Source organism: Cnephaeus nilssonii (genome assembly GCF_951640355.1).
Source record: "Cnephaeus nilssonii genome assembly, chromosome: 19".
Taxonomy (NCBI): domain Eukaryota; kingdom Metazoa; phylum Chordata; class Mammalia; order Chiroptera; family Vespertilionidae; genus Cnephaeus; species Cnephaeus nilssonii.
Genome location: NC_137090.1, coordinates 18,160,768 through 18,183,720, shown reverse-complemented (window position 1 = coordinate 18,183,720; position 22,953 = coordinate 18,160,768). Strand labels below are relative to the sequence as shown.

The window sequence follows — 22,953 nt, the reverse complement described above, 5'->3', positions numbered from 1 at the left end:
GGACCCGGGACCCAGGCTCACCCGGATCCAGGGGCCCGCGGCCTCACCCGGACCCGGGGCCAGGCTCACCCGGATCCAGGGACCCACGGCCTCACCCGGACCCGGGGCCAGGCTCACCCAGATCCAGGGGCCCGCGGCCCCACCCGGACCCGGGACCCAGGCTCACCCGGATCCAGAGGCCCGCGGCCTCACCCGGACCCGGGGCCAGGCTCACCCGGATCCAGGGACCCACGGCCTCACCCGGACCCGGGGCCAGGCTCACCCGGATCCAGGGGCCCACGGCCTCGCCAGGCCCACCCGGATCCAGGGGCCCGCGGCCCCACCCGGACCCGGGACCCAGGCTCACCCGGACCCGGGACCCAGGCTCACCCGGATCCAGGGGCCCGCGGCCTCACCCGGACCCGGGGCCATGCTCACCCGGATCCAGGGGCCCGCGGCCTCACCCGGACCCGGGGCCCAGGCTCACCCGGACATGATCTCACTTATATGTGGAATCTAAAGAATAAAATAAAATGACAAACAAAATAGAGCCAGAGACATGGAAACATGCAACAGACTGACAAATCTCAGAGGAAAGGAGGTGTGTGTGCGTGTGTGTGTGTGTGTGTGTGGGAGGTGGAAAGAGATTAACCAAAGAACTTATAAGGATAATCCATGGACACAGACAATAGTGTGGTGAAGGCCTGGGGAGGCGGTGGAGACCGAGGAGGGAGTCAATGGGGAAAAGAAAAGGGGAGGGGGGCGGCATCTGTAATACTTTAAATAACAAACATTAAAAAAAAAAAAAGAACAAAAAATACTAATGCTAGAGCTAGAATGCCTGGGTTCAAATCCTGATACTTATTAGCTACTTGAACTTTGAAGGTTACCTTACTGGTCTGTGCCTCACTTTCCTCAAAAGTAAATCCTACTTCGTGGGACTATTCAGCAGGGTTAAGAGTAGAGTATTAAATCAATTAATATTTGTAAAGCACTTAGAACAATGGCTGGCACACAGTATTATACAATCTGATATGCTATATAGTAGTAATATAAGCTTAAATGATAAGTACAGAAATGCACATCTGTTTTATTAGTTAAAATACAATTAAAAAACAAAAATACCTTATATTCTAAGTCTGAAAATAAGAATAGAATATTATAGCAACTGGGATCTAAAATGTATCATAGCCCTAGCCAGTTTGGCTTGGTGGATAGAGCATCGGCCTGCGAACTGAAAGGTCCCAGGTTCGATTCCGGTCAAGGGCACAAGCCTGGGTTGTGGGCTCGATCCCCAGTGGGGGACTTGCAGGAGGCAGCCAATCTATGATTCTCTCTCGTTGTGGATGTTTCTATCTCTCTCTCCCTCTTCCTTCCTCTCTGAAATAAATAAAAACATATTTTTTAAAAAAAGTATCATAAAAAGTATCTAACACACAAAAAAGCACAATTCTACTAATTACTCGTTGTGTTAATCTAGGAATAATCTTAGTATGTGATCTAAAACTAATAGGGCAACCATAACAGACATTTATTTAAAACACTTTATTTATTTATTTATTTATATTTTTTTAAAATATATTTTATTGATTTTTCACAGAGAGGAAGACAGAGGGATAGAGAGTTAGAAACATCGATGAGAGAGAAACATCGATCAGCTGCCTCTTGCACACCCCCTACTGGGGATGTGCCCGCAACCAAGGTACATGCCCTTGACCGGAATCGAACCTGGGACCCTTGAGTCCGCAGGCCGACGCTCTATCCACTGAGCCAAACCGGTTTCGGCTATTTAAAACACTTTAATAAGAATATACTTTCTTAGAGGTGAAAAGGCTGTGGGGAGGTAACTTAAAATGGTGCCAGTAATGTAAAAAGGTTGTCCAGAATTTTGAGTAGTTTTTTTCTCAAGAAATTTGTCTGTAGTAAACAGAAATTTTCAAAATATACCACTGATTTGGATATGCTTTCATGATGATGATGATGATGATTAAAGGAAGTGGAATAGTATAATGTAGTCACATTTCAGCTTTGCTAGTACAAAGCTGTGGGAGTTGCCTTGCAGAACTCAGCATGTAAGAGTCTCATCAATTATATCTCAATTAGAAAACAAGTCTCTGTATGTCCTAATAAAATCCTTAATTTCTAAATTTAGTAAGAAACTATAAGCAACCTAGAAACAATTTGCAACTAGTACTTAACAGCAATTAAAATTTTCTACTTACTTTAAGCATCAGTAATTTGCTCCCATCATACTTACAACCCAAATCATTAAACTTTACAGTAGACTTTGTAAGGATCCTATAAGGAAGATCTGTTAAAAAAGACAAAAGTTTGAGGGTGCTGGGACTCGCCTGGCCTCTCCCTGCTCTAAGGCCTCTATGTGTTTGATCCCTGACCAAGCAAGTTATGTTGGTTGCACTGCCGAAACCACCTTCGAGTGCAATTCAACCAGGAGTCACGAAGAGCAAAATGTCAGTCTATGAACTGGCTGCCACTGAAATGCAGTTGCTTATCTTGTTTTTATTAAAACCAGAATTTATTTTTTATTTAAAAAAATTTCACAAATCTGAGATGTCTCTTATTTTTTGGTTTTTATAAATTAAATCATGAATCAGAATCTAAAAAGTGTAAAAATCCTGAATAATCTTAACCCCCATAAGATGGATCTCTAAATCATAAAGGATTTGTTACTGTAGAGCTCAACGTTTTTTAAAAAAAGTTTGGCCCTGGCCAGTGTGGTTCAGTTAGTTGGGCATCATCCAGTGCACCAAAAGGTTGCTGGTTTGGTTCCCAGTCAGGGCACAGGGCAGCTGATTGATGTTCCACTTTCACATCTCACATTGATATTTCTCTTTCTCTCTCCCTCTCCAATCCTCTCTCTCTAAAAATATTTTTTAAAAAGCTTAGAAATCCACAATTTTATATCTGGCTGTCTGAAAGTAATTCTTAAATGGTTCTGCAAAAATGATAAAAAAAGGGAATATACACTGTGGAGACCAGCATTTTCCATTTCTGCTGAGAAATACTGTATCACTTTTGTTTAAATTGTCTGAGTAAGAGATTTCATTAAATAAAATAAGCATGACAGTTAATATATGCTCTTATCTTTGGTATTTCTTTTCTTTTGTGATTAAAAAGAGATTAAGAATGACAGGGACTGTCCACCCTATGAGGGAAGGTGGGGGGTGAGGGGTAAGAGATCAACCAAAGGACTTGTATGAATGCATATGAGCATAACCAATGGACACAGACAGTAGGGGGGTGAGGGCATGTGCTGGGGGTTGGGGGCGGCCGGGGAAAGGTCAATGGAGGAAAAAGGAGACTTATGTAATACTTTAAACAATAAAGAATTAAAAGAAAGAAAGAAAAACAAAAAGAATGACTGAGAAGCCCTGGCCGGTGTGGCTCAGTGGTTGGAAAGGCAGTCCATGAATTAAAAGGTCACGGGTCCATTTCCCAGTCAAGGACATGTGCTGGGTTGCAAGTCTGATACCTGGCCCTGGTCAGGGTGCATGCAGCAGGCAACCAATTGATGTGTCACTCTCACATCGATGTTTCTCTCTCAGTCCCTTCCACTCTAAAAAATCAATGGGAAAAATATCCTCAAGTGAGGATTAACAAAAAATAATGACTGAGAACATGTTTGTTAACTACCATAGATATAACTCCTTTACATGGAGAACCTGACAAAAATGAAGCCTTTCTCTAATGCAGATGTTAAACAGTCAAAATTCTAAAAATTTAGGCTCTAGAATCACACATGAACTTATATTTTATGTACTACAATTTATAGGAAAATTTAAAAATATATATTGTAACCCTTCAAGTAAACATGTTTCAAAATTATTTACTCAACAGAGACTTTCATGGCTCAGAAAAGTTTCAAGTTACTTTTGGGAAACTTAATTCATCACCTGAAACTGATTTCATTTTTAACAAAATAAACGAGTTTACTTTCAAGAAACAAAAGTATCTATTTCTCCTACATAAAACCATTCATTTGGCCTAAATCCAAAGAGTTAAAATGAGAAATTCTATGGTCAATCAACTATTTGTTTTTTACTATTTAGTAATGTTTTTATAACCTAAATTATCAACTAATCATGGAGGTAATCTGAGAGATAATGTGTAGAAAGAGGTATTGTTCAATGTCTAGGAAGAAAAGGCGAGTGGAAGTACATCAAGAACAGGAAAAAATTGCCCTAGCCTGTTTTTCTCAGTGGTTGGAGCATTGGCCCTCGGACTGAAAGGTCCCGAATTTGATTCTGATCAAGGGCACATACCTTGATTGCAGGCTCGATTCCCCGGGGCCACTCGTGGGAGGCAACAAATCAATGTATCTCTCTCACATTGATGTTTCTCTCTGTCTCTCCCTGTCCCTTTCACTCTCCTAAAAATCAATGGAAAAATATCCTCAGGTGAGGATTAACAAAAACAAAACCAGGAAGAAAGGGCAGAAGACAAGCCCCTGCCTCTGCAAGCATGGTTCCCCACCCCGCGTGTGGAACTGACTGCTGCTGTCGGCTATGAGCACAGAGGAGCTGGGACAGCTTCTGACACTGACAATACTACATTCTTCCTAGAATGGTGACTTTTTATTAAAAGAACTATTTAAAACATATGGTAAGAAATTAGACTTTTATAAGTATCACAAATAAGTTTACTTAAAAATAGCTGTTACATATTTTTTAAAAGTTTCGGAACTTTCTCCTTCAACGTCCATAAACCAGGATAGGTTCGCATGAGACCTCCAGTCCAACCTAGGAGCATCAATAAGTGATGGTCTAGGTACTCTGACACATTTCTCTTGTCACTGAGAGACAGTCACAAACAAAACACATCTCTTGCCTGGATGAGTGGGAAGAATTCACTTTTAAAAGAGCTTCATAAAACGTCTATGAAAGAGAACTGGTAATATCAGAAGAGTTCCAGCACTTCAATTGAATATAATTCTCTATTATTCTTTTCTTGATTCAATTTCTGTAGCTCACGAAAACTTACTTCAATCTTGTTGAGCTCGGAACAAATGCATATCTAAAGAAAAAAAATTCAGAATAACTTTTACTATCACTCCACATATGAACAAGCCCTCAATTATTAGTTACAACTATTTCAAGAAAAAAAATTTAAGAATAAATTATAATTTAGGTGATACGTGGGTACAAAATGAATTCAGTGTAGATCAAATAATTACACACCTGAGATTTCACAAACTTGTAAAGACTTAATAGTAGACTTTTGGCTTCTGGTATCATTACCACAACAGTAAAATTAGCATCTAGAAGTAGGCATATCCAATCCATAATCTGAAAGTAAACAGGAAAATAAACATTAAGATTTTAAATTTAATTTTAGGTTGATTCATTTCCCAATATCCATGATTATATCAAACAGTTATAAAAACATAACTCTTCCTTACAAATACCTGAAAATTTTAGTTTAGAGATAAAAGAAATTTTAAACAATATAAAAAGGCTCTTTTCTGCTTTTTTAAATCCTCAACTGAGAATATTTTTCCCATTGATTTTCAGAGAGTGGAAGCGAGGGAGGGAGGAAGAGAAACATAGATGTGAGAGAGACATGTTGATTGGCTGCCTCCTGCAGTGCCCAACCAGGGCCGCGGGGAATCAAACCTGCAACCCAGATTCATGCCCTTGACTGAGAATCAAACTCATGACCTTTTGGTGTATGGGCCGGTACTCTAACCACTGAGATAAACTGGCCAGGGCACTTTTCTGCTTTTATACTTGCTATTTTAAAAGCATAATGGTATCTTTTCCGTAGTATTCATCAGTAAAGAGAAAGCTACAGTGATATTTAGTTCAAGGGAAAGTTATTTTTTTATAATTACTGGCAGTTATCTCCTATTCTGAAATATAAACTATGCCCCAAGAAAGGGTGAGTATTACAGATGAGCTACCATGAATTAAAATAAAATTATTGCTATACATTTATTAAAGTACCCTATATGTAGGTCTACATTTCCAAACGGTGTAGTTAACATGCAAATATCACTGTCATGAAAAAGTATTAAGGAAACCAATGTCTGTCTGGGGGGAGAAGGGAAAGCTGATACCCATGAAAGTCCTTACACCAAAATAGATTTTATATGTATCGAAGAGTTAAATACAGAAAAAGAAACTATGAATGTACTAGGAAAAAATACTGTGCCTATTTTTACATTTTAGAGTGGGAAGGGCATTAAGCGTGATGTAGCCACAACAAAGCCATAAAGAAAAAAAATTTAATAATTTTGATAGAAAAAATATAATGCACTTGATAAAAAAAAGGCTAATTTTATCAAATACAAAGAATTCTTTAAGAAGTATATATTTTACTGCTGAAACTGGGAATAAAACTACAAATACTTTATAAGCCAAAATGAAAAAGACATGAAATGCAATAGAAAAATGAACAAAGAACCCAACAAGGCAGTTCACAAAAAAGAATGTAATATAGGCAAGAAAAGATGGTCCAACACTCTTATTATCAAATAAATGCAAATTAAAATAAAGCACCATTTGTTATCTATTTGACTGGCAAAGAGTAAGGTCTCAGACTTTTGAGGTAGTAGTACCGATTGTCACAAGCCTTCCGAAAGGTAATCTACCATTTCAAAACAAAAAATGTGTGCATCTTTTATTCATTAATTTTGCTTATGGACATTCACCCAACAGGTATTCTTATTCTTTGCATGTTAACTACACCGTTTGGAAATGTAGACCTACAATAAGGTACTTTAATAAAATATACAAGAATATCTAGATAAAGATGCCCAACGAAGGTTTGTTCACAATAGCAAAAAACTGTAAACAACTCAACTGCTGCTATTTAGGGGACTGACAAATTAAGGTTTTCCATAAACTGAAATAGAATATAGTCGTTAAAAAGGATGGGGGAATGAGCAGATGTATGTATACTGGTCCAGGAAACGTCCAAAACATAGTATTGACTGAAAAAACCAAATTGCAGAATAGTATGCATACTATGGTATTATTAGATCTTTCAACTATAAAAACCCACTACTTAAAATTTTTTAACTTATTTTAAAATCAAAATAAAATTGAGTGTTTGAAATACTTAATTAGAATAACACATTCTTAAACCACAATAAGTTTTTAAAAATTCTCACTTAACATGTTTTTATTTATTTTAGAGAGAGAGGAAGGGAAAGGCAGAGAGAGAGAGAATGAGAGAGAGAAAAAAAAACAACAATGATTTTTTTATTCTACTTATTGAGGCATTCATTGGTTGATTCTTGTGTGTGCCCTGACTGGGGATTGAACCTGGGACCTTGGTGTACGAGGATGAAGCTCTAAACAACTGTGCTACCCAGCTAGGGCATCATTCTCTTATTTTTAAGAGGTTATTAGGAGGATACTTGTCACCCTCTCCCAATGAGGCTAAGGAAATTCTTGAAAAGGATCACAATAATGAAGCAGGAGGGTTGGGAAGGTAATGGGGGGATAAGGACAAATATGTAATACCTTAATCAATAAAGAAATTAAAATGCAAAAAAAAAAAAAGAAGCAGTAATTTAAGGTAAATTTATGTTATTTCGTGTAGAATTATAACTTTAAAACTCAAATGAAAGATGATCCCACTCCAGTGGTTTGTATACAGGTAGAGGAAGGAAGTTCATATGGACTAGGAGACAAGGAGAAATCAGTTACTGAATTCCAGGTTCTGACCCTATATATAAACTGAATAAACAGACTTTCCCAAGCACCGAATAAAAATTAAAAAATGATCTCACCTGGTTCAGGGTTGGAGGGTGTATTCCAGGAAGAGTCATAGTAGCATTTTCATTACACTTCAAATAAAGGAAATACAAATACTGGAGAAATAGCTGGGTGGGGGGAAAAAAAGGACAATTTATCACTTGGATAGAAATATGTTCTCTATATGTAAAGCTAACAGAGACTGGAAGGAATTTTAAGAGGCCATTACTGAATTTTACTATCTAATGACACAAAAATAAGTAAAACTGCAGTCCCTGCCATCAATGAGGAGTTCATCTGGTTTGGGAAGGGTGAGTAGGGAGTTTATTTATTTTTTTAAATTTTTTTAAATGTATTTTTTACAGAGAGGAAGGGAGAGGGATAGAGAGCTAGAAACATCGATGAGAGAGAAACATCGATCAGCCTCCTCCTGCACACCCCCCACAGAGGATGTGCTGGCAACCAAGGCACACGCCCTTGACCTGAATCGAACCTGGGACCCTTGAGTCCGCAGGCCAACGCTCCATCCACTGAGCCAAACCGGTTTCGGCAGTAGGGACTTTATTTACAAACTAGTAGCCCTGTGCACAAATCGGTGCACAAGTAGCTCGCTGCCACTTGCCTCAGCTGGCCAACCGCCCACCACCGCTGGTGGTTCTCCACTGCTGGTAGCTCAATGCCCCACCCTCCTGTAGCTCTCCACCACTTGTAGGTTGGCCGTGATGTTATGGCGTGAGGTTGCGTGTAACAGATAATTAGTATATTCCTCTCTTATTATGTAGGAGGATAATAAGTAGAGAAGAGAGAATCCTTCTTTAGGCAATTTTTGTAATAGTTTATAACTAGGATGGATTAACCTGGCCTTCAGGCTTGGCATCAGGACCAATTCTCACAATGAGGGCTGTGGAACCTCTTATTCACATGAAGGGAGCTCATACCCTTTTGAATGCCCTAAAAGCTGGTGGAGTGAAGGTGCAAATTTAAACCAGAAGTAAAATTCTATTGGATTTATAAGAACACTTACAGTGATATGTTGTGCTGGGATGTCTTTCAAGTGAGGCAGAAGAAACGATTCACTATATGCTGAATGAAGAACTGCATTTCTACTTAGGAATAAAGGAAAATCTTATACCAATAATTAAAGTCTTTTCTACTAAAAGTATGAATAATTCCCTTTCCCAATAATTTTTAAAAATTTATATGAAAGTTTTACTTTTCTAGAAGAGTTCTACCACTGAACATCCTCCTAATTACTAGAGTGGTATTTACTCAGAATACCAACTTTAGAATTGAAAGAGTATAGCTTCTGACATAAGAAAACAAGTAAGTTGTTTCAGTGTAGCAATGAATGTAATCCATTTTCAAACAGAAACTACCCCCCCCAAAACAAACAAACAATAACAATAACAAAACCCACCCTGGGTTTTTGGTCCATTGGTTAGTGTTGGCCCAATAGACCAAGGTTGCCAGTTTGGTCCCTGGTCAGGGCACATACAAGAATCAACCAATGAATACATAAATAAGTGGAACAACAAATTGATGTGTTTGTTTCTCTTTCCCTATCCTCTTAAAATCAATTTTTAAAAGTCACTTTAAATTATCTAATCACTTCTTAGTTATTGCTTGGCATTTGACTATACCCCCAAAAAGAGACAATACAAAGAAAACTATTTCAAAGGATACAGGAGAGCTGCTCTTTTTGGTATTACAGGGCACGAAGTGGTCTCCTCTATTGTGTTCTGAGGCTTTTCACTTAACTCTTTATCACAGTTACCACAATTATCTTCTTCAGGATTGAAGCCATTTTGAAGAATTCCCATTTGCTCTTCCATCTTCTCATCTTGTACAGCATCACTGTAGTCAGAAACTGACTCCATATTAACATCTGTTTCTTGAAGACTGTCATCACCAATGCTATCATGTTAATTAAAAGAAAATAAGTCTTATCGCTCTTTGAACTTACTGGAAAATTTTTCATTTTCTAAGCATTCAAACAACACAATAGATTAAAAATGTAATGAAGGAAGGGGACCATTGGCTTCTAACTTACCTCAAGAACATTTTTAAGCAAGCACAGGTGACTGCTTCAGGAATGTCAGGGAAATGCTGTAGACAGAGCTGCAACATCTGTACATCTGTCTTTTCTAATGCAACTTCCATTAAGCCGGGGCACAAGCTAAGAAAAGAAAACATGTATCATCTTTATATATTAAGAAAAATCTCAACTGCAAATAATTTATAAGGTTTTTCAGAGCATGAAAATTAGAACTATAAGAAACAAGGTAAAAAAAGTTATGCATGTAAAGTTTGGTGTGCAAACGTTTACCTGTAAGAAAGCACGTGCATCTGGATAAGCTGCATCAGAGAGTTCCGCGGATAAAATGATGGTTCTGTTTTACATCTTCCCAGAAGTCCTATTGCTATGTCCCCAATAACAGTATGAAAGTCAGGTGTCCGCTTAGTAGCCAAAAATTTACGTAGTTCCATTTCAATGTGTTTTTCTGAATCTTTCTGAAAGGGCAGATTTAAAGAGTTCAGTCTGATACATTAATAAATGTCACTCTGAACTTAAAGGTTCCCTAGCTCAAATTTTCTAACTCACTAACGGCATCCATGAATTTCTGTGGAAATGGAGTTGACAATTTGCTGCACAAAGACAAATGGCAAAGAAAAAAAAAATTCAAGGGTTTAGAAATAAAAATCTTTAATAGGATAAATTACAAGCATTCAATGCAAAGCTGAATGAGGGCACCACCATCACAAGTCAAATAAATCAAAATATTGGGTCACTATGAAAATCTTAAGGTACTATACAAGTGTTAGCTATAGCTATAAAAATGATCATAAAAATAAGATAGAATGAAAAGTAAGTAGGATTTCTTTTAATCACTTGACTTTTCTTATTTCTAATATTTTTTCATTTACCTTTATGGTTGATAAAAGTTGCTGGGATGCTGGAATTTCTGGCTGTACACTTGCTTCAATTGTCCTTCTCCTTAACTATAATTAAGTAAATTGATTAGGATCTCAAAATAATTAAAAAAACTCCAATATACATTTAGAAGAATATAAAACATCCCAAAAAGAGACTAGCAAACTTATGTTCTAATCACAAAGGTTTTTTTAATAATTTAATTTTGTTATAGTGAAAAGTTGGTTTATTTAAACTTGTAACTTAAATGTCTAATACTTTTAAGGTTTTTTTTATTAAAAATTTTAAAAAATCTATTTATTGATTTGAGAGAGAGGTAGGGAGAGAGGGCAAGAGGGGAAGGATGGGGGAGAGGGGGAGCAGATAGAGAGAGATGGAGATTGATTTGTTGTTTCACTCATTTATGCCTTCACTGGTTGACTCTTGTATGTGCGCTGTCGAGGCCTTAGGGACGATGTTCTAACTAATTGAGCTATGTGGCCAGGGCAGTTTTTTGTGTTTTAAACACAAAATAAAATCTTTATACTCAGGAAGGTATTTTACTAATTGCGAATTGGTCCATTTTCACACCAGGATCTTACCTAAAAACATGCCCATAAAAATTAACTACTAGACAATGTGTGTCATTTTTACATAAATGCTGTAGGGTTACCAAGTTCAAGAATTAAATTGCCCCATCATGCCCCACAGTGTGGCTCACTGGTTGACCTATGAACCAAGAAATCACGGTTCAATTCTCAGTCAGGGCTCATGACCCGGTTGTGGGCTAGGTCCCCAGTAGGGGTATGCGGGAGGCAGCCGATCAATGACTCTCTCACATCATTGATGTTTCTCTCTCTCTCCCTCCCTCTACCTGCCTCTCTGAAATCAATAAAAATATATTCTAAACTGCCCCACCATTAAAATCAAAGCTGTAAGAGCTGTACAGATATGAATCATTAAAATAATTCAGCCTTTCCCCATTTTATATTTGCACTAATATTTGTATTTTGATGACCAAACTTACAATTCTCTTTGATGGCTCTGAGTTCTTGGATCCAAGTCCATATCCCTGAGAGGTTTCCCAATTTACAAAATGAGGCATGGTCTGAGTGCCTAAGAAAATAAAAAATACACAATTTCTAGCATTCTTTGACCTATGTTATTTACTCAACCAAACAATCAAAGAAAAAAACCACCACCACTTACGCACAATTCAAGAGAGGCTTGTCCATTTAATTTCACCGATAACCCCAGATAAGTACGTCACAGTATAGTAAAAGGCTATGTGCCCAGCAACATTAAGCCAACAGATGAGACGGGTGGTAAACCAGGGAGGGTAGAGGTATTAATGATTTTGTCTGGGGGACTCTCCCCGTGCCCCAAAAGTCAGAAGAACACTGGTGTTCAAAACCACAGTGTAGCTCTTTGCCTGTGGCAACACCTGCAATGTGCCCTGTTCCCAAGGTAGATAGATACCTGGGACAAGGAAATGCCAATAATCAGTGGCAAATTTCAACATTAAGAACAGACTCTGTAAATTGATGGCTGTTTATATTAATCAAACAAACTAGTAAGTTCCTACCTGGATCTTGACCATGTTTGAGTTTTCCAAGAGCACCTGCTAATGATGACATTTCACACTTGTATGGAATCACAGTTAGAATTTTTCCATGTAGCATAAATAAATGTTCCCCATAATACCAAAGCTACAAAAAAAGTTATAAAAATGTAATAATTTTTCCCCACTTCTATGATCTGATTCAACAAAGTCATATAACTTATAACAATAATTTATGGTATGAGCAATCTTAATAAAACATAAAAGGACAGGCTAAAGTTAAGCAACTTTTCAGAATAATCCCATGTACAACTTATTAATTGGGTAGGTTTACATAGTTCTTATTTTTGCCGATGTCTGACTGAAGCATAAAATTTAAAAGATACTCTCGACTCTTAAAAATCTGATTGATATATACGTTAAGTATTTAAAATTAATATTATCACTATTACACATCTATTAACATGATAAATATTACCAAGGCAACTGCAACATGGGCACACCATAAGATGTACTAAGTAAAAAGGGCAGAATTGAACAGAATCTAATGATTCAAATTATAAAATTGTAAAAATAGGTATATCAACAAAAAACTCAAGGGAACATGAAAATCAAAACTAAGTTTGTTAAAGTAGTGAAACTGTGATTAATTTTGTTAAAATTATTTTTTAAAATAAACTAGAATTAAATTGTATGCTGAGAAATATAGTTTCCTTATTCTAGAATTACAATTATCATTAAATCCTATTATCTTGATTTAGATATGAGTAATCACTTACTAAACAACCAATACTCATTGAGCACCTTTGATAGACAGTGAAGACACAACAAAGAACAAAACAGACAAGGACCCCTGAGCAAGTATTTTTTAAAAAGTATATTTTTATTGATTTCAGGGAGGAAGGGAGAGGGAGAGATAGAAACATTGATGATGAGAATCATTGATCGGCTGCCTCCTGAATGCCCCCCATTGGAGATTGAGCCCACAAATTGGGCATGTGCTCTGACTGGGAATCAAACCCTGACTTCCGGGTTCATAGGCTGACCCTCAACCTCTGAGCCACGCCAGCTGGGCACTTAAAGTATTCTTATGTAATTCCATAATAATGTTTAACATATAACCTAACAGGAAAAGTAACATATAACAGAGATATGTTAAAAAAAGAACTATAAAAGGGTATAGTTCAAAACACAAAAGTAAAAAGACCAAACCAGCCTAGCCGGCGTGGCCCAGTGATTGGGCTTCGACCTATGAACCAGGAGATCCAGGTTTGGTTCCCAGTCAGGGCACATGCCTGGGCTGTGGGCTCATTTCCCAGTGTGGCATATGCAGGAGGCAGCAGATCAGTGATTCTCTTTCATTATTGATGTTTCTATCTCTCTCTCGCTCTCCCTTCCTCGCTCTGAAATCAATTTGGGGGTGGGGGGGTGGGGGGGGAAAGACCAACCCAAAGAGTAGCTAAAAACCAAAATAATTTAATGATTAGTTAATTGTTCTCCCTGATCTAAAACTAGCTATAATTTAGTCTTATATAAGGAAACTAGTAAAACAACTGGATTAAATATAATCTTTTGGGTTAAAAAATATTTAACTTATAATAAAAAACTGCCAAAATATTTAGAACAAAGAGGTCTCTTCATTAGGCACAAAAATAACTTGAAAAAAATTCCCAAGTGCAAAAACTTACTTGACCACTGGTACCTTGTGGTAATTCTTTTGAAATCTGCAGTGTTTGAAATTTTGTGTTCCATATGGAGAGGCATTCTGTGAAAGAGAGAGAAATTCAGAATAAGTAAGTCCCAAGAATAAATAAATAAATGATGCCTTGTGGGTGAGACAAAGGAAGAGTCATAGTTAAACACACAAGTTTTGCTTTATTGAGTAATGACAACAGTGATTGCCACCAAAATTCAAAGGAATTAGACCTTATGAAAAGAAGAATACACATGTTATGTGTGGGGGCAGGGTATATATAAGCTATCTGTGTACTTCTCCCTCAATTTTGCTATAAATCTTCAAATGCCCAAAAATATAAAGTTAATGATAACAAAATGCTGGTATGGGAAGGTCTCTATGATATCTCAGGTTAAGATACAACTCTAACAGTGGTTACTGGTTTTTTTGCTACGTAGAGCATGAACCAGGAAGAGGAAGTAGGGGGGTTGAGAGACAGAAGCACAGCATAGTAAAATGGTTAAGAGCCAGGACTTAAGAGGGGTGAGGTTCATGGCATATTAGAGTCAACCTGCTTGGGCTGAATCCTAGTTCACAATTTAGTTGCCTAACGCCCAAGTTTCCTGACTTGTGTGAAATAGGGAGGATAACTGTACTTTTTCTCTTAAGTTTGTTGGAAGATAACATGATACAGATAATGAGATAATTTAAGTAAAATGCCTGGCACACAGCCATGCTATCACTAGTAGTGCCTGTAAGCAGGAGAAACTTAACAAAGTACACAGGTGAGGATGGGCATATCAAGTTTGTAGTCAACAGGGAGCCCGGCCTGAATAGAGCAGAGGGTTCTTGCTGTGAAGTTAGGAGAAGAGACCGGGAAAAATGAATGGGGTCTAGACTGTGAGGAGACCTGAGTGGTAAGCAATAGATTCTGAGTTTTATAATATAGGTGGAGAGACCCCAATCTTGCATTGGCCAGGAACAACTGGGTCTTTCATGATAGACTCCAAGTCTGTGTGTGTGCAGGGGTGTTTGGGGGTGAAGTGATGATGAGAATCCTGCTCTGAAGTGACAGAAACGAAAAAGCATACTAGTAGTCCCCAAATTTCAAGCTGTCCAAGTCCAGTGGATTTCTATTCTGTGTAAACGCGGCCAAGCTATGAATTTAATGCTCTAGGGAAGGCTTACCAATGTTTCAAATGCCTATGGGTTGGCATTGACACCTGCAATTTTTCTTTCTTTTTTAAGACATGAGTCATGAGCAAAGTAGTGATGCAAGGAAATGTTTTTGAAAGATTAACAAATGCAAGATGAAAGTCAAAGACCTATAGGAACAGTCTGAAGGAAAAATCCAAAGGACTTCTTATTGATTTGCTTTTAGTTACCCTTAGAAGCTGGTAGTGGTGGTCCCAGGACTGCTACATGATCCTGATCCAGGACACTGAGTGCATTTTGAGCATTTCCAGACACGACAGTCTTGAGCAGCAGTGATCTAACTACCCTCTGATGTTGATTTTTTTCTGGGTCACTCGGATGTATTGGTATCAAGGTTTCATATATACACCCATCTGAGCCTGTTGAAAACAAGTATTTGTTGTTCAGTATTGGATAAAGAACAAATCTTTATCTGTTATAAATATATGTACTAGGTTGTTTATAAGATTTTATCAATTTTGATATAAGATCCAACCAGAAAAATAAACAAATGTGCCAATCATATCACTCTTTGCTTTCACTTAAGAATATAGTACAAATTTAAAAATAAGGAAGGAGGCCCTAGCCGGTTTGGCTCAGTGGATAGAGCGTCGGCCTGCAGACTGAAGGGTCCTGGGTTCGATACTGGTCAAGGGCAATGCCTGGGTTGTGGGCTCGATCCCTGGTGGGGGGCATGCAGGAGGTAGCCAATCAATGATTCTCATCATTGATGTTTCTATCTCTCCCTCTCCCTTCGTCTCTGAAATCAATAACTATATATTTTTAAAAAATAAAATAAAAAATAAAATAAAATTAAGGAAGGAGTATCATTAATAAAAATCTTAGTAAGAAATGTCTTAATAGCCAAGAAATCAAAACTGTCAATACCTGTAATAAAACATGACAGGAGATTGTCAGGGATACAGAAAATCTAGTCACTGAAAGGATATATCTCTCATTAGAAATAAATTACCGTAGCATTCTGATTTATACATCACATTACTTGTTACCTCATAACCCTGAAAACCATATGAAATTGCTATTTTTTTGTATGTCAACTGAATTTTGGCAATTCCAGGTGGTTCTAGATATGTTACAGGAAGATTTTTAGGACCCTGTGGTTCAGAATCCCTACTTCAGTGTTCAGTAAGCTAAAATATAACCTGCACACTTCTGTTTAACAATAAATATGCCCTATAGGTTAAACTTTAAGAAAACCAGTCCCTGTCAAGCAAAGGCATTAAGCAGATTCCAATGACCTAGAAATGATAAATGATGGAAGCATTTTTATTAATAGCTATTGCAAACATTTGCAAACTGAAAAACTTCACAAAGATTTTTAATTGTGATAATTCATATGTTCTCTAAATAGTGCTCTTGTTTTTTTCCTCCCTTAACCTTCTCAAAACAACTTCAAAAGAAGCCAAAAAGGGTAGTGGGAGAGTATAGCATTAGTTTTTTTCCCTCCTAGCCTAGGCATGACTGGGGCTATACTTTATACCATTATATACAGGTACACTCCAAGGCATTAAAGTAGTATGTAAAACACTGGTTGGCTTAGGCCTAGAGTGCTTTGTTAGGTTCTTTTTACCCACCTGCCTCCATTCAAAGAAGGGCACACTAAATCTTAAGATTGGGAAAAAAAGAAATGGAGGGCCATTTAGTAACAATCTTAGATACTTTACAGTTCAGTAATTATTATATAAAAGAACCTGGTCTTATCATGATAAAGATTAAAGGTGATTTTTTATTTTTTGTTAGTGTTATATTATTATTTACTGCTTATGATAAATTTAAAGACGTAACATTTACCTGCAGAGAACCAATGACTTAAGCTTGATCAGACATGGCAAAGTACAAAAAGTGAAGGTATAAATGCTCGTAAGGAAATGGGAAGTGCTACAGCAGAAAACTGCAAAAACAAGTACTATCCTGTAATATTCCTCTATTTACAGTCACTGCAAATTCAAAGAAAAATACTTACTTAATGACATCAAAGAAATGAATTTCCGATCCAGAGATGCAGTAAAACTCTGTATAACAGATTTTTCTTCTTTTCCAAGGAAGAGAGTATATTTGCTTAAGACACTTGAGTTAAACTTTTGTACATAAGCAAAGTAATTTCCATGCTGGGAAAAAAAAGTTATTTTATTTTTTAAATACTCTCATTTCAACCAACTATATTTAAATGTTAAAACCATTTGTTACCCCATTCTAATTACTTTAATGGGTGCTTAAAAACCTATTGTCTAATTAAATTTAAACGTTATAAAATATTTCAGTTAAGCATAGAAATACAGCCAGTAGGCTCTTTAGTATATAAAAGATACAAAATACATAATCTTTGACAGAAATACTCAAGTCCTATTTTAGTTTTAAAAATAATTAAGTGATTTTAAAATGTTATACACTATGGCCCAGGAATTAGAGATCTCACTTACTTTTTCAGTAATAAAGATTAAGGCAGGATGCCTAAATACCATGAAAAACTTCGTCCACCTAAAAAAATAATTAAAAAAAAGTATAAAATGCTAAACCATCAGTTGAGAGAAACATACCATCAATCTAAATTTAAGAAAATATCTTTTATATTTTGAGAGAGAGAGAGAGAGAGAGAGAGAGAGAGAGACATCAGAGAACACTTAATTCAGTGTCCCAAAATACAGGGTGGGGCAAATGTAGGTTTACAGTTGTAGGTATAAGAAATACGCAAGTTACTCTTAATATTATTGTATTATTTTCCATATGAACAAATGTAAACCTACGTTTGCCCCACCCTATATATACCAGAAGGAATTAGTAGGTATTTCTCTGTCAAATGCATCTGTGGATTAAATGCAAGTTGCTGAACTTCCCAGTCTTAAAGACAATCATGTGAGTTATAAAGTTTACAAGTGGGTAGGGTAGAGTGTGACAGTATGATGTTTCCCAAATTTATTGGTGCCTCTACCCTCCTCGCCCCCGCCTTTTTTGTTTAATCCTCACTTGAGGTTATTTTTTCTATTGATTTTTAAATTTTACTTATTTATTTATAAATATATTTTTATTATTGATTTCAGAGAGGGAGGGAGGGAGGGAGGGAGGGAGGGAGGGAGGGGGGGAGAGAGAGAGAGAGAGAGAGAGAGAGAGAGAGAGATGCACCTGACAGTGAAACATCGAATGGCTGCCTCCTACACACCCCCTAATGGGGTAATGGGGATGGAGCCCACAACTTGGGCGTGTGGTTTGACTGAAATCAAACAGTAACCTCCTGGTTCATAGGTAAATGTTCAACCACTGAGCAATGCCAGCCGGGGTCCATTGAGGTTTTTTTTTTTAGAGAGTGTAAGGGAGGGGGAAGGAGAGAGAAACATCAATATGAGAGAAACACATTGACTGGTTGCCTCCCACACATGCCCCAATCAGGGCTGGGGATCAAGTCTGCAACTGAGGTACTTGCCCTTGATTGGCATCTAGGACCCTTCAGTCTGCAGGCTGTCACTCTAACCACAGAATTAAACCAGCGAAGGACCCCCTCCCTTTTTGAGAGTCATTTTTTGGGACTAGCATTTGGAGAAAAACATTAGAATCTCAATTGCCTTTTTAAAGTGACAGTGGGAACTTAGGCACAGGAATGTGAAAAGGGCTTGTAATCAAGACTGCATGGCCAGTTTTTCACAAAATGGCTATTAACCCAGATCCTCTACCTATATTTTTTCCCCAGTTGTTCACACTTCAAGGGAAGTCCAAGATAGAGCTAACTGGTCATTGTCCTTGTCCACACTATTCACTAAGTACAGATCTTTGCTTTGACTTTTAGAAAGTTAGTTTGATTCAGGTGGACCTGGAGAGCAAGTTAACTCATCAGGAAATGTGATAAAATGGGGATTGGAGAGAGATGAAATCATGAAGTTTCCTGCTATCATTTGGGTGATTCATTTTCTTGGTTTTGTTCCAGGATCTGGGAAAGCAGATGGGCTCAAAACACTATCCTCTCACTAACAAGCTGCACATTTCCTCAGGGGGTAAGGATTCTAACTATGGCAGTCAGGACAATATGACAGAAACAAAGATTATTTTGGTGTGGGATTACCCACTTCATCTTCAAATAACTGACTATCCAGTTTTCTGTCATCAGAACAGACTCATATAATCTTACAGTTTCCTCAGTCATCTATCACCCTAGAGGGTTTTGAGGTTTGTCATTGCAGCCAACGTTTTATAAGTGGTTTTTAATAAGGCTTTCATTATGTTCATAACCAAAATTTTTTTTTAAAAAAAAATCCTCACCTGAGGATATGTTTTCATTGATTTTAGAGAGAGTGCGGAAGGGAGAGAGAGAAACTTTGATATGAAACATCGATTAGTTGCCTCCTGTACACACCCCAACTGGGGACGGAATCCACAACCTGGGTATGTGCCCAAGACCCTTCGGTGCATAGGACGACACTCCAACCAACTGAACCACCCAGCCAGGGCTAACCAAATGCTTTTTTTATATTTTATTTTTTATTGATTTTTTACAGAGAGGAAGGGAGAAGGATAGAGAGTTAGAAACATCGATGAGAGAGAAACATCGATCAGCTGCCTCCTGCACACCCCCTACTGGGGATGTGCCCGCAACCAAGGTACATGCCCCTGACCGGAATCGAACCTGGGACCTTCAGTTTGCAGGCCGATGCTCTGTCCACTGAGCCAAACCGGTTTCTGCCAAAATGCTTTTTAACAAAGCAATCAGTGTTATAAAAAAACATGCAAAGTGCCTTTTCATTTTGGTAAAAATTCACTTACAAGTATTAGAACTTACTTAATCACTTCTTCATCAGAGATAACAGTTTCAATTTTCTGCTGGGGCTCTGCAAGCAAGGCCTCTAAACCACGAACGGCACCTTCCTTGAATAACACCAAGGGTTCTGTTCCTGGTATTGAATGTATTCTATATACCTCAGCTGACAACTACGAGAACATAAGAATATTTTAATTTTTATTCTAAACCAATTGCCACCTACTAGAATAAAGACATTTAGAGAAGGCTTATTTTAAGAACTGATTTGTTTTCATTTTGATTCAGTTCTGTTTTATAACTATGTATGGTTTCAAAGTCAAATCTACAACATAAATTACATACAGAAGTCTAACTTTTGCTCCTATCTGTCTACCCTGTTCCCTGCTCTCCCACTTAAGTAATCATTTTTAGTTTATCCTTCCACTGTGAATACTGGAGGTTAGGCTACAACCAAAACTGGAGGTGGGGAGCAGTACAAATAGAGCCACTAATAAGTGATTCTGGAGCTAAAGACTGATGCCATAATTACAATCATAGCCTGCAAGCCCAAGAAAAGAAGTTAATCCCACTGTATAAAGTTCAGGACCATGTTACTACAAGGTAAATGGAAAGCCTGGAGCCAGGGAACAGCATAGTCAGCAGGTTAGAAGTTTCAAGGGTCCAGGCAACAACTGCCATTTATATCTGAATCAGCTTTATTATGAGCTACTTCTAAAATGTGCCAATTATAGAGTTAGACATTTAGAAATGGAAGGAACTTCCTAGATTAACCTAATTTGAGATTCTCATTTTATAAGATAGAAGCAGTTAATTAACACACTTTAGGTCATTAGTAAAAAAGGCAGTTAGTCACGGTTCTTTTTCAATGCATTATGTGCCACTCTTAAAATATAAAATGCACGAAATTTGCAGGGTTTATTTTACCTATTTTAAGAAAGGCACAGTGAAGTTGTTCTCACAAGGGACACACCACAAACATCTAAACTCATGGAAATAACTACAAATTTATCATTCAGGAGGTATTTAAATCCTTAACCTCATGAGATAATGAATTTTATATTTTGTAACATCAACTCATAAACTGAGACATGTAAGATAAATAGAATGAGAAACTAATTAAAAGCTTTATACTCACATTCACAGATGCAGTAAGATAAACAACCTACTACAACAATGCAAATTATTCCATCTCACCAATAAGCTAATAAATACATTGGAAAAGCCAAAGACTTACTGTAGCTTTAAATACTTTATCCAGGTTTACATCTTCATTAGTCCATAATCTCAAAACCTTAAATTAAAACATATAAGTAAAAAAAGTATTCCAATGCTCACTTATATACAATACTAAGCTACTAAATGAACATTTTGTGTTTTATATGTATATAAAAGTTTTAAAACTCACCTTGCTATCGTGTACAACAATATATTCTCCAGTTTGAAAGTTGCACACAGCTGGACATGTTATAACTTGACCTTGTTTCACTGACCAGCTCCCCAAAGGTTTCTGATCCGAAACCTAGTAAAATTAACATACAATATTCAAAGAGTCAGTTTCTGACTATAAAAGCAATCAAATTTATAGTTAAAATGATAGTTTTTCAAAAGATTTCCTACATCAGAAAAATAGTCACAAAAAGACTAATACTGTATGATTCCACCTCAGACAGAGAGAGTAGAATGGTGGCCGCCGGGGCTGGGAGAATGGGCAGTCATTGCTTAATAAGTACGAAGTTTCATATTTGCACGATGAAAAGAGTTTTACGGACATGGATGGTGGTGATGGCTGTCCAACAAGGTGAATGTACTTAACTTAATACCCTGAAATGTATGCTTTAAAAAGATGGTTTAAGACAGTTAATTTTGTTATGTGTATTTTCCCACAATTAAAAATATAACATACTTTTACAAAGTAGTTAAGATAAAAATATAAACAATAGTACATTAAAAAAAATTTATCCCATTGTGACTTTGAACAGAAGCATGGGAAATTAAGTAAGAGTAGCTAACAGTCATTATATTCCTATGCAGGAATTGCAAAATTTTAAGTCCACCTGACAGCTCAGGTAAAAATCAACAGTGTCATACGAAGAGTCAAAACAGGCAAATAGTTTGGAAACTGTTTGCAACTTGTTCCCAAAACCTCAAAGTAGATTATCTAGCTTCTTAAACACACGGGAAACTATATTCTGCGACCCAGATTTTAAAAATTACGCGATCAGTAAAAATAAAGCTGCTTAAAAGGTGTGTCTTCAGGCTTTAGGATGGAAAGGGGGCGGGGCGGGTAGATTTCCCCAGCCTCAACCCCAGGATTTACAGCGTGTAGTTAGTTGGCAACATATTTCTCGTAATCAAGGTTCCCATCAAGATACTAAGAAAGCAAAAAACAAAATAAAAATCCACAAAACGTTTCTTCGAAAGGATAAGTGTATGGGCACAGGGATAAACCAGTTCCCACCACATCAGTCATCCCCTCCCGCCCGACTAACCTCCGTTCAAACCCTCCAGGGGGCAGACGGGGTGACAGAGACCCCAGGAAGGGATGTGGCAAGGCCGTGTCCCTCCGGGGGTTCGAAGCAGAAGCTCAGGTTTCCTTTCCTTTCCGAGTCTAGCCCACGTGCACTTAGACGCTTTGCAGAGTGCAACTCAGAAATATGCCTCTCTCTCCGGGAAAAACAACCAAATCAAATTCTAGCCTTCCTTCCGCATTCCCGAGGAGCCAAGCTGGCTTTCCGCTAACCCCGCTAGACGATTTCTTTTCTGCAGCTGTGAGGGACCCAAGGCTCCGGCTCCGCGCTCAGCAATGGGCGAGACAGCCGCGGGGCGCTCCGATCCCATCGCCCTCACCTTAGAGAGGATGACGGTCCTATCGGCCTCACCTTATAGAGGATGACGGTCCTGCCGCTGTCGGTTATTAAAAACTGGTCTGTTTTGTCGCACTGCTCCACGCCTAAGAGTCCGTCAGGCCCGGCACCCAAGGGTACCGCAGAAAACGTGAATTCCTCCTCCAGGGCTGCCATCTTGGGCAAACCTAGGGACCGCCGCGCATCCCTCCCGGCAGGCTTCGCGCTTTCTCTCGCGAGAACTAGGAGTCCGAATGACGGGAAGACACCAAAAGAGAAACGGGCCCTTGGAGCCTGCGACTCC

At 37.9% G+C, this 22,953-nt stretch overlaps 1 protein-coding gene across 1 annotated transcript; it reads right to left on the bottom strand.

Moving 5' to 3' along the window:
• Positions 1–482: 482 nt before the first annotated feature.
• On the bottom strand, positions 483–22,953 carry NOL11 (nucleolar protein 11). Its single transcript, XM_079797685.1, has 18 exons — positions 22,686–22,953; positions 21,212–21,325; positions 21,041–21,097; positions 19,828–19,976; positions 17,483–17,540; positions 17,026–17,170; positions 15,233–15,421; positions 13,861–13,937; positions 12,197–12,320; positions 11,639–11,727; positions 10,626–10,700; positions 10,027–10,211; positions 9,751–9,876; positions 9,384–9,614; positions 8,725–8,803; positions 7,736–7,828; positions 5,178–5,285; positions 483–5,013 (listed from the first exon to the last, which is right to left on the bottom strand). Exons 1-18 carry the CDS (start codon positions 22,824–22,826, stop codon positions 4,897–4,899), a joined length of 2,157 nt encoding a protein of 718 aa, XP_079653811.1. The 5' UTR covers positions 22,827–22,953; the 3' UTR covers positions 483–4,896.